At 40.4% G+C, this 14,844-nt stretch overlaps 1 protein-coding gene across 2 annotated transcripts in view; it reads right to left on the bottom strand.

Moving 5' to 3' along the window:
- Positions 1 to 1,469: 1,469 nt before the first annotated feature.
- LOC143362217 (rho guanine nucleotide exchange factor 17) overlaps positions 1,470 to 14,844 on the bottom strand; it is a 74,177-nt gene continuing 60,802 nt past the window's right edge. For both annotated transcript variants that reach the window (XM_076802195.1, XM_076802194.1), the window contains exons 11-24: positions 14,097 to 14,201; positions 13,709 to 13,825; positions 12,923 to 13,209; positions 11,577 to 11,714; positions 11,176 to 11,270; positions 10,396 to 10,618; positions 10,005 to 10,096; positions 9,669 to 9,936; positions 8,915 to 9,151; positions 8,727 to 8,794; positions 8,108 to 8,434; positions 7,451 to 7,621; positions 6,721 to 7,004; positions 1,470 to 6,313 (exon numbers count right to left, since the gene is read on the bottom strand). In XM_076802195.1, the coding sequence (XP_076658310.1) occupies positions 6,742 to 7,004; positions 7,451 to 7,621; positions 8,108 to 8,434; positions 8,727 to 8,794; positions 8,915 to 9,151; positions 9,669 to 9,936; positions 10,005 to 10,096; positions 10,396 to 10,618; positions 11,176 to 11,270; positions 11,577 to 11,714; positions 12,923 to 13,209; positions 13,709 to 13,825; positions 14,097 to 14,201 (2,391 nt within the window). In that variant the 3' untranslated portion in view covers positions 1,470 to 6,313; positions 6,721 to 6,741. The remainder of the gene's footprint in view (positions 6,314 to 6,720; positions 7,005 to 7,450; positions 7,622 to 8,107; positions 8,435 to 8,726; positions 8,795 to 8,914; positions 9,152 to 9,668; positions 9,937 to 10,004; positions 10,097 to 10,395; positions 10,619 to 11,175; positions 11,271 to 11,576; positions 11,715 to 12,922; positions 13,210 to 13,708; positions 13,826 to 14,096; positions 14,202 to 14,844) is intronic.

Below are 14,844 nucleotides of genomic sequence, written 5' to 3'. Positions count from 1 at the left end.
GTAGCAGTAGAAGTAAAAATATGTGTATATGTATATATTTCTTAACAATGAGTCATATTGTTAGAATCGGTAAGTGCATTATCTACCACTACTTTCTGGCATAATAATTAACTCGCTCGGTTGGCAATACGTTAACATTCGTATCATCAGCAACATGTTATAAAATGTTTGAAATTCGTATTTGAATGCTGAAAAATATTTCGAAAATGAAGGTTTTCCCTAGTTTTCGATTATTCCGATGAAGAGAAGACTGTCGTTCAAACAATTGTTACCGTACATTTTGCGAGTACCTTTCTAACGGACATACGTCAATTCACATGAAAGGTTTGAAGGTTTTATGTCCGACATAGTGAAGAGAACTCTACTCGTTTGTAATTTGCAAGTGAGGACGAGTATCCTTTGTTTGAGTGGAATTACAAAGTATCCAAAAATAGTAATACGCAGAATATGATTGAAGTTTCTAATTTACTGTTTTATCTAGCTGTGTCCACTGTAAATGTCCAAAGTCGACAGTTTAATCACCAAAATTAATGTAAGAATGTAAAAAGTTAACGTAACTATGACAACCATACTCGAAACACATCAGAGAGGAAACATTGCTTTACAAAATTCGATACATACTTCTGTAACATTCGTATAAATGTATGTCTAGTCAATAAAATAATGCAAGCGAGCAAATGAACACAAATGCAAGCACAAAGTGGATATTTATCAAAGTATTGAACGTTGAAGTGTATTTAATCGTACAACGTACTTTCACAAGTAGATTTTAAGAGAAATGCGAATATATATATTCTCGAGTATATACAAATACAGCGACAGAATCACTTATTCGTGCGTATATGTATACACAACAGTTTCGTATTGTATATTTAACAACTGTTACTTTGAAATGTAGTTTTACTATATCAGCCAGTGAAACTCATAGTCATATATATATTTTACGATCTTCTACTGTGTTTATAAGAAAATATTAATAAATCATACATACGTTTATTTCGTTTATGTCTTACTTGCAAGGACATTATATGCAGAATTCCTCGGAAGATTGCTTGAAGATTAATATTTCATGTATGGTTGAATTTATCCTGCAGGCCTAATATTATATTAATGAAAATGTGTGAACCGATTTTTTTCAAAATGGAGATCTCCATCTCAATAATTGCTTTACTGCGTTTGCTTAATTGCTTAATTGCTTTACTTTTCCTTAGACATGTTTTTTAAACAATAGAGATATCCTCGGATCAAACGTTAGACAATTCACCCTGTAATGAGAAAAGTGTAACAGAAGAGCTGAGAAAATTTCAGCAGACAATCAGGTATCGAACAGATCAGACAATATTCGTGTTTATCCAGGATCAATTTTTATTCGACTAATAGATAATGAAATGAGAACCATCGGATGATAATTGACTCGGTCGAGAAATGATTAGGACAATGAAATAACGACACCAATAGGAAGGAACGAATACATATAATACAAATATATTTCTGCGCAGTTGCGTATTTCGCTTCTAGTTATCATCAATGACATTAATAACAACTTACGGGCGCGATCGTTGCTGTACACATGACACCTTTCTTATTGCACACTAGAAATACCACAGATGCATTCATACAGTATCAATCGCGACACAGCTGGTGTGTACTTTCGCATACCTTACGTGGCTATAATAAATAATATTATTTCTTGTTATCTGCTTTCCACTATACCGACCGCGGTCGTCCACCAAAACGAAATTACTAAACTGCGAATCCTCCTGTAAAATACAGACTTCCTGCGCTAATTCCAAAAGACGAGAGCCAAACCGAAAGCACCAAAATTTTAACAAATTGGGTCCACAGTAGAGCCTCGCTCGTTGCACGAAACGGGACCGAAAATGGTAACCAATCATAGTGATTTGTACTGTCGATCTTCTTTTGTTTCCACGTAGCCACCACAATCCCCACCACCGGTTTCAGAACCCTGAACGCATCATGGTGGGAGTCGCTATTATTTCGACATTTTCAACTTTTCTACCGTTTTCTATTTCATCCGATTTTTCTCACGAATCGATAAAACTGATCAAATTCACAGTTCAGCAATTACGCGAACTTTCCGGGTTCCCATCCGACTATTGTCGATCGTGTGCACAATTTTTGAATCGTACTTCTTTTTTAATCACACACGCACACACACACGCACACTCATACGCGCAGCCACGCATCAAACGACACGATTCATTTCGCGAAAGGTAAACGTCGAGGGCAGAGTTCGCCATTGTTTCTCTTCCAGGCGATCGCGAATTCATGCAAACGTCTCGATAGAAATCACACCGATAAATATGCTATATATAAACCCTGTACACGACTGATAATTTTCTTGGCAAATCCGGACACTCTGGTTGAATAATTCGTCGGAAAGCGGGCACGAATTATTCGAGCCACACGACCGACCCTCGAGGAGGCTTGTGGAAAGCGATCATCACACATACAGGTGCAGGGAAAAATACATCGAAAAGGTCTTAGACTATTTGAGGGGCGATTTTTTAAGCGGTGATCGTTTTTCAGTTCGAGCCCAGTCGACGAGAGAAATTGGATTCCTATCTAGAATCGGTATACCGTGTACCAAAACTATTAGTTTATTGTATTTGTACGACCGTTCTACGCCTATGACAATTGTTTTCTGTATCGTTTTCAGAGATCGTATTCAGTCTTGAAGCATACGAAACGAATAGACACCCGGCTCTTTCAGTAAAACGATGCGACCCTTAGTTTAGTGTATTTGGACTGCCTTTTTCTTTTTTAATCACTGTTTCCGTGTGTATGACCTTCTGTGTCTATGTGTATATGTGTGTGTGTATGTGTATTTATAATTAGGTAACGGGTTTGTACAATGTTTCAAAAAAGTTCGCGATGAATATTATAATATTCTGCATTCCGAAATAAGAAGCGCTGATAAATATACAAAAATTGTAAAGTACCAAGATACATTGCGTTCTACTTGAGGAGAAGTCATAATATTGGGGTCAATAATTCGAATCGATATTTTAGTATTGTCCGAGAAAAATGATTCCGCTGCAAGTCGCGCGATCTGACTATAGTTTTCGTGTTACGGGAATTTCTGGTTTGTTTGCGAGGCAAAAAGGGTGGGGCTTCATATTAGCAGTCATAATGACAGGAACAGCTAATTGATGGAGTAGAAACAATTATGTCTAATTTCTATCACGTAACAAAGAAAAAAGAATTAATCAGAGAATTTCATGGATTATTTGAAATATTTTCCATTTTTGTTATAGTTTCTTGTATTCCTAATATTTCAATTGTTTAAAGTTAGTATCTTCCGCTTCCAATGTGAGAAAGCCTTAAATTACCACTTAAAATATTTTATAGAATAGTACGTACGATTCTTAACAAAAGTAAGCATTAATATAAAAAATTGCACACATGATACCGTCCAGTATTCTTCAGTGTTTGAATAACATTAAAGAACGTCGACATTTGATAATGATTTTCGAAAGAACAACATTCAAAGTAGGGTCTGTCATAATTAAGAACATACATGTAATTACATAATTTTTCACTTGCGCCTATAGCAAGCTCAATATGAAGCTCAATTTGAAGATCACTAACAAGCACTTGTTCCCATTCGGTTGATTATATGCTCCCAACATATTATTTTTCATCTTGCTCTGTCTAACTTGCAGGTATAAATTGTCTTAAGTCCAATTAAAAAATACATTGCATGAAGTCCAGAGACCATAACTGTTACAACCAAACGAAAAGAATCGTAGGATAATAACTACATTTTGATCAAAATATTTTTGGTGGCATATAATGACTATAAGTAACAAAAAAATCGTTTTCATTGCCATTAACCATTAACAATGAGAAAAATTGTATTGTATAACAGTGAAATTGTATAATAGTTATCGACGACAAAAATATTATTTTGAGTGCTTGCTTATCACTGTAAATAGTTGCAATATCACAGGAAATTTTGGCAGAAATGATCAACAGCCAGTATCAAACTCGAACAAAAGTTGTTCAGTATTTTGAGAAGAAGCTTTTCAGTCGATACGAAGGTATACTTTTTGATTTTTTAATTTACTATTACAATTTACATTCTCACGTCTCTTGCCAAAGCGACAAAAACACTGTTTCAATGCAGACGCAAAAGAAAACTTTACACTATTTATGAATAGTTGAGAAACACTTTCCCTTATCGGTAATTATTATAAGTAGATCTCAATGCAAGATGAAAACTTTTCGCATGAATTGCGAGAGTCAGAAAATAATCGGAAATTTATTTCCATCCTTAACGATCACAATCAGACTACATTAGTCTTTGCAAAATAATTTTAATCAGTTGAGAATAGTACAACAGTGTTAAGTGTTTCGCAGTTAAGTGTTAAGTGTTTGGTTATACCAAAATTGTTCGTTGCAACTGCAACGTGTAAAAATCGACTATATTCTTGATTGTCCTCGACTCAAAGAATTACCAAGCTTCTGTTAACGATTTGTCCATAACAATTTTGGTCATAACAGTTACGTTTGGTCACCGGAAGAAATCAGTGATCCCAATATTATAACGACAGTAAATTTGGGACCTTTCTTCCGTGAAAGGTCGTACCTTGAAAAAGAAAAGAGGACAAGTAAATCCTCGCAACAACAATCTTTAAGACGAAGCGTTCGAAGATGAAGTCCGCGATCCGAAAATCTAAACGACAATCTAAATTTATTGTGAAACACGACGAGCGGAGACGAGCGACGCGAACAACAAAAACGTTTCATCCGATTTAGTTAACGGTCGTCGGTGTGTCGATACTTGGCCTCTCTTATCGGACCACTCGAATAATCATTAATTATTGTCAAATACGCTGTATGTTAATAACATGGTTGATATTTCCGTGTGGATCGTTGGAACCTTGTAGAAAAGTGTTACGAGCCGCTTAAACTGTTTAAGCGGATAAAACGCGCGGAAGGTGTAAAGAGCTTAAAGACTTAAAAAGAAAATTACAACACTCTGGCCAGGGGAAACTATACAATTTGGCCACTCGAATTTCGCGGCCATTGATGAGGGCCGACAAACGATTGAACGATTTCCTCGAGGTAATTATCGCGGCGAAGTTCCACGAAAATGTTTTCCTCGCCCGAATAAAAATGTCTCGCGACTATGAAGTGACTTTTTCGAATCTCTTTTTCACCTGCGACAACGTTTTCTCGCGTAAGAAGGCGGACAAACAATCTCACTAAATACATTATCACCTTCCCATTCAACAACAAATCGAGTTTCTTCGGTTGTTGTTGCCACTCCTCCTCCCCCAATTGTTCAAGGTGACAGAATATAATTTTAACAACTACGTAACAGTTGTCACTAGAGATATCTATCAATTCCAAAAGACTACTCACGTCCAGATTCGCAATCGAACCTGGACGAATCCTATCGCGTTCAACACGAACACATTCAGTTTTCTGTTGGATAATAAAACGAACAATGAAGTACGTCAGTTCTTGCGCAGCGTCGATCGATGGAGAATGATAAATTCGTTTTGGCACAATTCATTTGATTAGTCTCTCTTTTGTTCTCATTTGTTTAACGTCTACGTAAAGTTAGGCCAGTATCGGTTGTATAATAAGCTCGATTCAACGCTCTCCCAGGTACCGTACCTCATTACGCTAATTACTGTTCTCCAAACGGAGTGTGCACGTTCTCGCCGGTGCAACGCAGTCTTTCTCCTCGACGAGCAGTCAAATACATCGACGGTAAACGCGATTGCGTGACAAATCCAACATCGCAAACACTCTTTGCGCGATCCCGTGGAAAAATACAAATCTTCTGCGAAACGATTTCCCGAGGCCAGGCTTGCAATTAGTTATAAACAATTCTCCGAGCGATCCGGCGTCAATTTCACAGCTTCTTCTGTTTGCACTCGCCTGATCTCAGCAAATCGTTTGCGCAGTCCCGTCGCATCTCCGTCTGGAACAACTCAGTTTCAACAATTGTCGAGCGAATCACTCGGTTCTCTCCAAGTCTGACGTGCTATCTCAGCGTCGAAGGTAAACTCGTGAAAAATACCTACTCGGGTTCCATAATGGTGCGCGACCCGTTCCTCTTGGCACCGTGCAAACTACGAACCTCCCTCATTCTGCTCTTGATCCACTCGGCCAAAACGAGCCAGAGAACCTTCCCGCGTTCCCTGAAAAATCGTCGGGCGAACACGTCCTGAACAGCCACGATCGGACGATGTTGGACCCGACCACGTGTCGAGTGCACACGTGACAACGATTCCCACGGCGTGTCATGCCGACGTGCGTGAACTGCGACCCTTGCCTGCCATAACCGACAACATTTCCCAGACATTAATCACCATTGCAGCGTACACAGCTCCCACACCGATTCTGTCCCAAGGGCAAATCCGATTCGTTTAAACGCACGTGAGAAAATAAGGATTTTCGGGGCTGAAGGTTCAACATTTTAACAAGAGACAAATCTTGTAGTAGATAAATATATTTATAATCGTCAGTTATTATTATATGCTTCTTCTTAATATTTTGAACCTTTAGCCCCAAAATCCTTATTTTCTTACGTGAGTTTCGGTCACTGTAGGAGGTCTTACACTGTGCGACAAAATGGTAGCATACGTTGAGATCCTCGCGATTATAATTTATATTCGTATCGCAACTGATATTTCCTTTTGCGTGCCCGATTGTCAGCAGAATGTTTTTCGCTGAACTCACCGAGGGTCGTTCTCGATCACATCACACTTTCCAAAGCAGCAGATGATTGGTCGAGTCTTCGCGACCAGCCTGCGGCTCAGCGGCAGCTTGAGGTCCTCTGAAATCCTCGTAGCCGTCCCCGCCAGATATCACGAGGAGTTTCCCGCGGTTGATGTTGTTCGGTTTGCTCTTGTTCGGTTTCAGGGAGTATCGATTCGTTTTCGGACGGGGGTCCGGCTTCGACGGCGTCATCGTTTCCACGCACGTGAGGAAACGCACGTGGCCGGTGTGCCCATGGGGAATCCCTAAAAAGTAATCATCACAATTAATCATACGGTCCTTGAAATCTTGCTGACCACAGTTGTTACAACCTCTGAGTTCTATAAACTATCAGGTAATTAACGCGTGCTCTAAATCCGTTTCTTTCTGACAGTTTCTCTTGCGAACACACAGTTTTTCGTAACCCAAGGCGAACAAGCATGAGTTCGAACTTGAAGGGCACCGTCTCTCTTGATTCATTCGATTCCGACACCGGCTAGCATTTTATAAATATCTCGCGGGAACACGTTATCACGTCAGAAATACGCGTTCGGGTCCAAAAATTTCACAAATGATTGATCGAACCCGCATCTTCGCGGTGTCGGAGCGGACACTTCGCGAGAGGTGCCTCGAGTCTAGCCAGCGTCTAATTATAACGAAAGCAATAACGATGCCTCGCTTGTAGACGATTAAATCTGACGTCAATACTGACCGGTTACAATTGGCGGCTGTGACATCCTCTGAGTGGATGGCTTTATATGGGGAATTGGCACGGTGAGGAGTACGCCGGCGCTTGTACCGATCCAAAGCAACTCGTTGCAAGCCAAAAGCGCGGTAACCCGAAGACAGGCAGCCTTGTGCTGTCGTATTATGTCATCGCAACCTGCAGCAAGTTTAAAGCTTCCGTTAAAATAAATACCATAGACGGCCGGCAATCATTCCTGTTACAATAAGCCTTGTACTTAGTCGTAAGTCCGGAGACAATTACAGAATTGTTAATTATGTCTTTGTGAAACCATTAGCGATACCGACGATATCTGTATTCTGGATTATCCGCATTTATTCTACAGTTTCACAAGAGATAGACCTAAAGAGATCCATATCCTAGAGAGTCCTAGGTAAGTGTCCTATTACCCAGAGCCTCATATTCCACTGATTAGTTCGGATAATAGAGGTTCTACTATATCCCACATTACAGGAGTAAATATCATCGAAATTGTGTCGTGTTTGGTGTCCTTTTAACCAGAATAATGTCGCGAATATGTTGCTAACCGTTTCATAAAAAAATCATTTAAAACAAAAATGTATTTGCTTAAATCTGTAAACGAGTGAGGGTACGCGTCTGTTCCACGTCCAGGTAGAGACTTACTGGTAAGCATTTTGGTGACAGCCGGAGCAATGTTGATGTCCGTCAAGCACTCGTAAGTGGTAGAATGGAACAGTCGCAATACGGCGCTGTTGTGCAAAGAAATCCAAACTCCAAGACCACCGGAACTCGCCATGCAGGAAACTGGAGTGGACGAGTCGTTGCTGACGGCGAAACTATGCTCGACGTCGTAGGTGTGGGTGTGCAGGATTTTCACCGTGTTGCGACAGCCGCACCAAAGTTTCCCACACACCGAGAGCATCCTCGTGATTGGAGTCGCTTTTGTTCCTACCGTCACTGTTGTCGGGTCTGGTGTGTCCCAACCACCCACTAGAAATTTACAGTTGCGTTAACAGTGTTCTTCGATGAATAAGGTTCATTAAAATAATCTGGCACACAGACTAAGTTGTGAAGGACCGCTAATCGAGGACCTCCTGAATGATCTCCGGGAGATTTTAATTGCTGTTTGCTGTTTGTTAAAAAGCTTTCGAAGGTTACACAGGAAGGTGATCTTGTCAACATACGAAAAATAATCAAGGGCATTGTAGGTGGGTCTTTCAAACAGCTTTTTCTTCACCAATTAGTGGATTTCCGAAACTTTCACGACATTCTTCAAACTTACAATGATCTCGAGTGTAGACGGTGATGTCTCCATTATCAAGCGACACGAACACCTTATTGTCCAAGTATCTACAACACCAAACGCAACACGAACATTACAATTCAATGGAAATGATTTCGATTTGTTCGAAATGACGAAAGGAATCTTTGCTAACAAAAATCGCATAATGGACTGATATCGAATCTCACATGATGCTATGCACGCTGCTATTATGCTGGAGCTTCACTTTGTTCTTCTTTATTCTGATGTTATCGTTGCAATTGTAAACGTGTATGCATCCGTCCTCCGTTCCCAGCCACATGGTGGGCTGATTCGTCTCCTCCTCTGTCGTAGAACTATCAATACTTGGAACGTCGCCGCCCAAGGTCAGGCTACCCGTATCTGCACATGGAATGTCGTCCGAGTCCGAGTCCTCGGAGCTCGAGCTATCGCAAAACAATGTTCTCAGATTATTAATGAAATGCACCGGACAATCAATTCTAGACGCGAATCGAACTATGATAACTCAATTATTTCTCTACCAAAAAAGAAAAATAATTTACACTTCGAAGATCCACTGTGTCCACATTTAGAAACTGACCATAACAAACTGAACCGCATAATTATTCAATTTTTTAATCAATCTACCTATGTACCGTGAATTCTCGATATATGTCGCTGGCAAGACCCGTGTTGTTGACCCTAGGTGTGTTATGTTTACACTCCTCGGCGTCCGAGGCCTCTCGAGCAGTGGGGATAATTCCGCGACGCTTATCATCCAGGCGTTGGCGACATATATAGAGAAATCACTGTATCTCGACGAGAGTCTCGTGAAGAAATAATTAGAAATAAAACAATTTTGAACGACACAAGGTGCTGGTCATTGAAGATGGGCGTTGTAAGCAGCGTTCGATTCGATCACGAACAGCGGTAAAGGATCGATTAGGGAAAGGGGATAAGCACCTTTGTGTACACGCCGGGATTCCCGCGACACAGAGAATCCTGGCGTTGCAAACACCGTTGCAAGAAGTGACATGCGGTGGTTCCGGCATCAGGCTCAACACGCACACCTGGCCAACGAAGCCGTCGCTGTTGCACACCCAGACATCCCTGGAGACCTGGCCATTGGTCAAGGTGGGCGCAGCGCAAGTGAACTGCAAGCCGGCCCGAGTCTTTCGAATCGGCAGAGGACCCACAAACTCTGGGCAGGGCCTCCTGTCAGCGGACAACGCTGTAAGCGAAGACATCGACAGAGGTCAGCCCCGTTCATTTCACCTAACGAAAGTTCACGATGCTCACCTAGCTTCTGTTTGGCCTCGTTGAAGCTCTCCTCCCAGCTGGCCCTCTTGTCCGGTTTCGTGAACATGACGGAGATATTCTCGATTCCGGCCCTAAAATTAACGACGACCATAAGGCGCTAAGTCACGTTAAGGTTTTTGAAGGAGACATGGATTACTCAGATGTTGTTATGCTGATACGACAGAGCGATGGATCTATTCGATTCTCAATGATTTTCATGAAGAAAAAGTGATTTTCACTATTGGCGGATCGAATCGTGCGATTCGAAGACACAGAGTGACGGAAATAATTGATCTAGAGCCCCGCAAGTGGTTTAAAATCAAATTTTGGTGAAATAAATGTAGCTTTGTAAAACTTTAGAACTACACTGTGACGGTAAATTGTTACTCACGGAGTATTAAGCGTTAATTCTAAACAGGCCAATTGTGAATGTGCCGCATTTCTCTCAGCTAATTGACGTTGCGCCTGCACTAGCATGTCCTTGATAAGATCCTCTAGCTGCGGTTTTGCGCCGTGCAACGTTGATGCGAGTTCCTGAAGTTGTACCAACGTAGTGCAGTCTTCTCGAAGGTGGTCTACCTCCCGTGCCATTCGCCTCAAATTTTCATCTTTGGCTGTTGGGAGAAACCATTGGCTCTTAACAGTTCGCTTACTACCTTACAAACTTTAATTTTATTGCCACTCTTCTGATAGAAGCAAATCATTTAACACTAGGTTTACGGAGCACTAAAAATTACTATATTACATTACTTTATAAAAATTACATGAGTGTATCGATCAAAGTTTGTAGCCATTTTTTAATGTGTTAAATAATTGCTCATAGATGCATTTTTACAATCTCAATATTCGCAATTTCAAAATATTAGAATCCGTCATTTTGACGGGTCCCGTAAATCCAGTGTTAAAGTAACTCAGGACTTCTTTGTCTTTAAATATTTCTGAAAACAAAAGGAAAATTCGTATCTGTTATATATCCACATTTCCATTGATGCTTAACTATCTCCAGTGGAACTCCCGGCAAAATAACAGGCTACAGAAGAGAATTTTATTTCGGCCCAAAAGACAGAGGCAACTTTCATGGTTGATGGACTATGTGCGAAAGTCTCATTGTTATCGTACGGCAATCGGTTAACGACGTGGGAAAATATTAACACAATGTGAAACGAAATACCTTTCATAACTTCTAGGTCGTCCAGCGGTATTCTCGTTAACATTTTGTACTTATTTGCTTCCAATAGGCCGACCAAACTGTTCGGACAGGAACTCCTAGAAAAAAAGATGCTTAAGTATCTGAAAAGATACTTTTCTTATTAAAGATATTTTATCGAGAAGTTGTCGTGTGCCCAGAGTGACTGTGAGTTACCTATAGCGAGCTACTGAATTCACTGTACATCGATTGCAATACTGGTTACTTTGATCGAAAAGTTTTAGTTGGAAAGTAATGTTCGTTCAATGTTACTAGACGTTCCGAATGCAACAACCTCGCGGTGGTTCGCCATCCGAGGGTTAAATACTTTCGAACTGTTACTATAGTAAAAAGTTTGTGCGGTTTGGACGACTCTAAGGACTCACGTCGACGGTTTCTTGATGGTTCCGCTTCTCCGTTTGATGCTGGTGATGACGAGCAGATCGGAGAACAGGAACAACGCGTGTTCCTTTCTCGCTCCCTGGTTCGAGGCAATGGTGACAAGATCGTGCCGGACGAAAGCTCTGCCGGCGAAAATAGATATGTCAATGGGAACGGATCTTTATTTTGTTTTCACAACAGTTTTAACCGCGACACACGCCGCTATTGGGAATCAATACAGTACGCGCGCCTAAAGATTGAATAGCTCGTGAAACGGAAAACCGGGCACAACACGCTGTCGCGTGGATACGACGTGGACATATTTGAAGGAGTCATTGTTCAGTCGTTTCCTTTCAAACTGGAAAACGTGCCGTGTCCAATTTGAAAAGGCAGAAACTAGAAACCGCTAGACACCAGGGACAAAGCGTTGCGAAGCGTAACATGGTGCGGGGCCGGACATATCGGCGCTACGATACTGACACAGTGACAAAAATTTGTTGTTTTTAATTATCCTTCTGTGAAACATTTACTAGAATATTTGTGAGGTTTTTCTGATTAAGATGAGCCCAAACACGACATAATTCCAAGTACATTTGCTTCTTCGATCGACGATTCAATAGAACCTCGATTATCCGAACCTGATGCTACCCCTAGCAGAAAATATTGCATACAAATTGTGAACATTAATCGTTGAACGAATTATTTTGGCGTATACCAAATGAGAATACTAATACAGTGGGATTAGACAAATATGGTGTAAAAGGTAATGATATTTTAGAAAAATATTAATAAAATGATGCACTGTTTCGCTTTTTATAAAACACTAAACTGTTCACCCCTATCGAAATATTATAAGGAAATTTAAGTAGCGTAACGCAGCAATCTATAGAGCACTAATTCTAATGGTAAAGATAACAATAGCCACAAAATACATAAATAAACCAAAATACATAGATAAACCCTTCCTTAAATCTAATGAAACCGATAATAATTTCATCATTGCATTTACATTTGCGGTACATAGAAATATTTTCCATATCGAAACTATGAATAATTACAAAAGTAGACAGTTGATTCGTTTTATCGAATACTTTTTGTAACGATTTAACTTATCACTGTATCCAGAGATAATTATTATCCTTATATTCATCGAGTACTGTACTAATTAAACGAGCAAACACGATCGAAATTGTGTCGTGTTTGGTGTCATTCGAATCGGAAAAGCGTCACGAATATGTCGTTGGAAGAATTTTGTAAAAATTGAAATACACAACTGAATTATTTGGTGATCTGCATTTCGGACAATGTGATAAATGCGATATAAGATGCATAATCGCTTCGAGGTGCTCACCTGTCGTTGGTAACGATGCCATCGAGACCTTCGACGAGGCCTTGAACTTCCCTCAAAGTACTTTGCTGTTGCTGCGCCTCGTGGGACTGTCTTTCCGTGCAATTGATCTTCACAACTAACTCGTGCACCTCCTTCTGGGCGGCTTGAAGTAATTCGAAATCGGGATGCGTTGCATCGGTGTGCTTCAACAATCTTTGGATGAGTAGCTCGTAACGGGGTATCTTTTGTACCGGCATGATCAGTAATTGATCCAGTCCGAGTTTTCCCTTGTGCTCTCGCTCCATTGTCTGCGATGCAACGAGAATATTAACTTTCCAACCACCATTCGATCAGCACAATACATTAGGTGCTCGAATAACTTTCTACCGGTCTTTCAATAAATAAAAGTCCTTAATTGGAATAGAAACATGGAGAATATTTTATTCCTTTCCATCGCTGGCTACAGTAACGTCTTGATCCAAGCCCGGTCCCCGGGTCCGCGCTGTGACATAGATCGTGCAGGGCCACTATTTTCTTGCGACAGCGCGTGTAAACATACCGTCAATTAAACCTCCAAATACTGGACGAAGATCGTGTAGCTCCGTTCGGCTTAGATCGAGACGTTACTGTATAACCTTTTTCTTGTGATCCCAGTCATTTTTCGATACGATCATGATTCGATATTTCTCGCTGGAGTCTCTACGGCGTTCGCCAAAGAAATTCGTGATGAACTTGGTACGGGGGAAGCAGAGGAAACAAAACCGCTAATTGGAATATAGAAAATGAATAGCGATGGGTCCTGCGTACCTCGAGGAATCGTGCGAAAGCCGGTTTCGCTTGACAAGCCGTCTTTATCGACTCTCTCGCGGACTGCCAATTATCAAGGAAAAGGGTGTACGTGTCCAGGACGACTGGCTTCGTGAACTGGAAAGAAAATGCTCGTTATTTTTAGTTTAGCAAATTCGTGGTCCGTTAAACATATATATATATATATATATATATTTTAGCGGTCTATTGCAAAACATCTGGGGAAACGAAAATTCGCAATAAGCACAACCGATTGTTACGAGGAAGAGTTCCGTATCAAGCACCGGCAAATGGGAATTCTAAAAACGTATTGTCGAGTAAACTTTATCGGATTTCATTTAGCAGAGATCGACTGTCTTCTATTGTGTATATACAGAGAAAAACGTACCACATCGAGAAAGACATCGCCAATTGTCTGTTTAAGCTCCCAAGTATCGAGCTTCTTGCGCAGTTCCTCCAGAAATACTTCGTGATGATTGAGGATAGAGGGTACCTAAAACACGTTAAAATCATCTTTCAACAATGCCACTTCTCTCTTCGATAAGACGCCATTCTACATGAAATAATAGACCGGATAAATAGCACTCTGTCCTAAGCGAGTCGTAGTTTTCAGCCTGCTATTCGCGAGACCGGCTTCCACGAAATGATTTTCTAAATACAATTCTCGATATAAGAATGTATTGCCGTCAAGAAAGATTCCTTTCGCGTACAAAAGAAAAATTTATTAACGATATTTCATTTTATTTAATTTTTACAATTAGTTTCCGCTTGCAAAGGTCATCGGAATTGCATAAAGAGCTTTTCCATTAATATTCCCTGAGAAGCAAAAAAATGTCCTTATAATGTTTGTTCTAATTTTACAATACCCTGTGCTATTTTTGTCCAAGTGAAATGAAATGTTATATTAATGTATTTGCGCAACGAGATGGTATTTTAAACGTCGACAGAAATAACTGAAAAGGAATATTATGGTTTAATAATTTCATATTGCACGGAGTGACTAATTTTCGACTGCCGAGATTATTTCTTTCATTTCCACGTTGCAATCTCAAACAAAATGGTCGCTAATGACCTAGCCGTTAATGCGACCACTTTAAAATAAACGTCTACAAAAAAAAAAAAAATGTAACAATTGC

Source organism: Halictus rubicundus, chromosome 16 (genome assembly GCF_050948215.1).
Source record: "Halictus rubicundus isolate RS-2024b chromosome 16, iyHalRubi1_principal, whole genome shotgun sequence".
Taxonomy (NCBI): Eukaryota; Metazoa; Arthropoda; class Insecta; order Hymenoptera; family Halictidae; genus Halictus; species Halictus rubicundus.
This window is presented reverse-complemented; position numbering and strand designations above follow the sequence as displayed.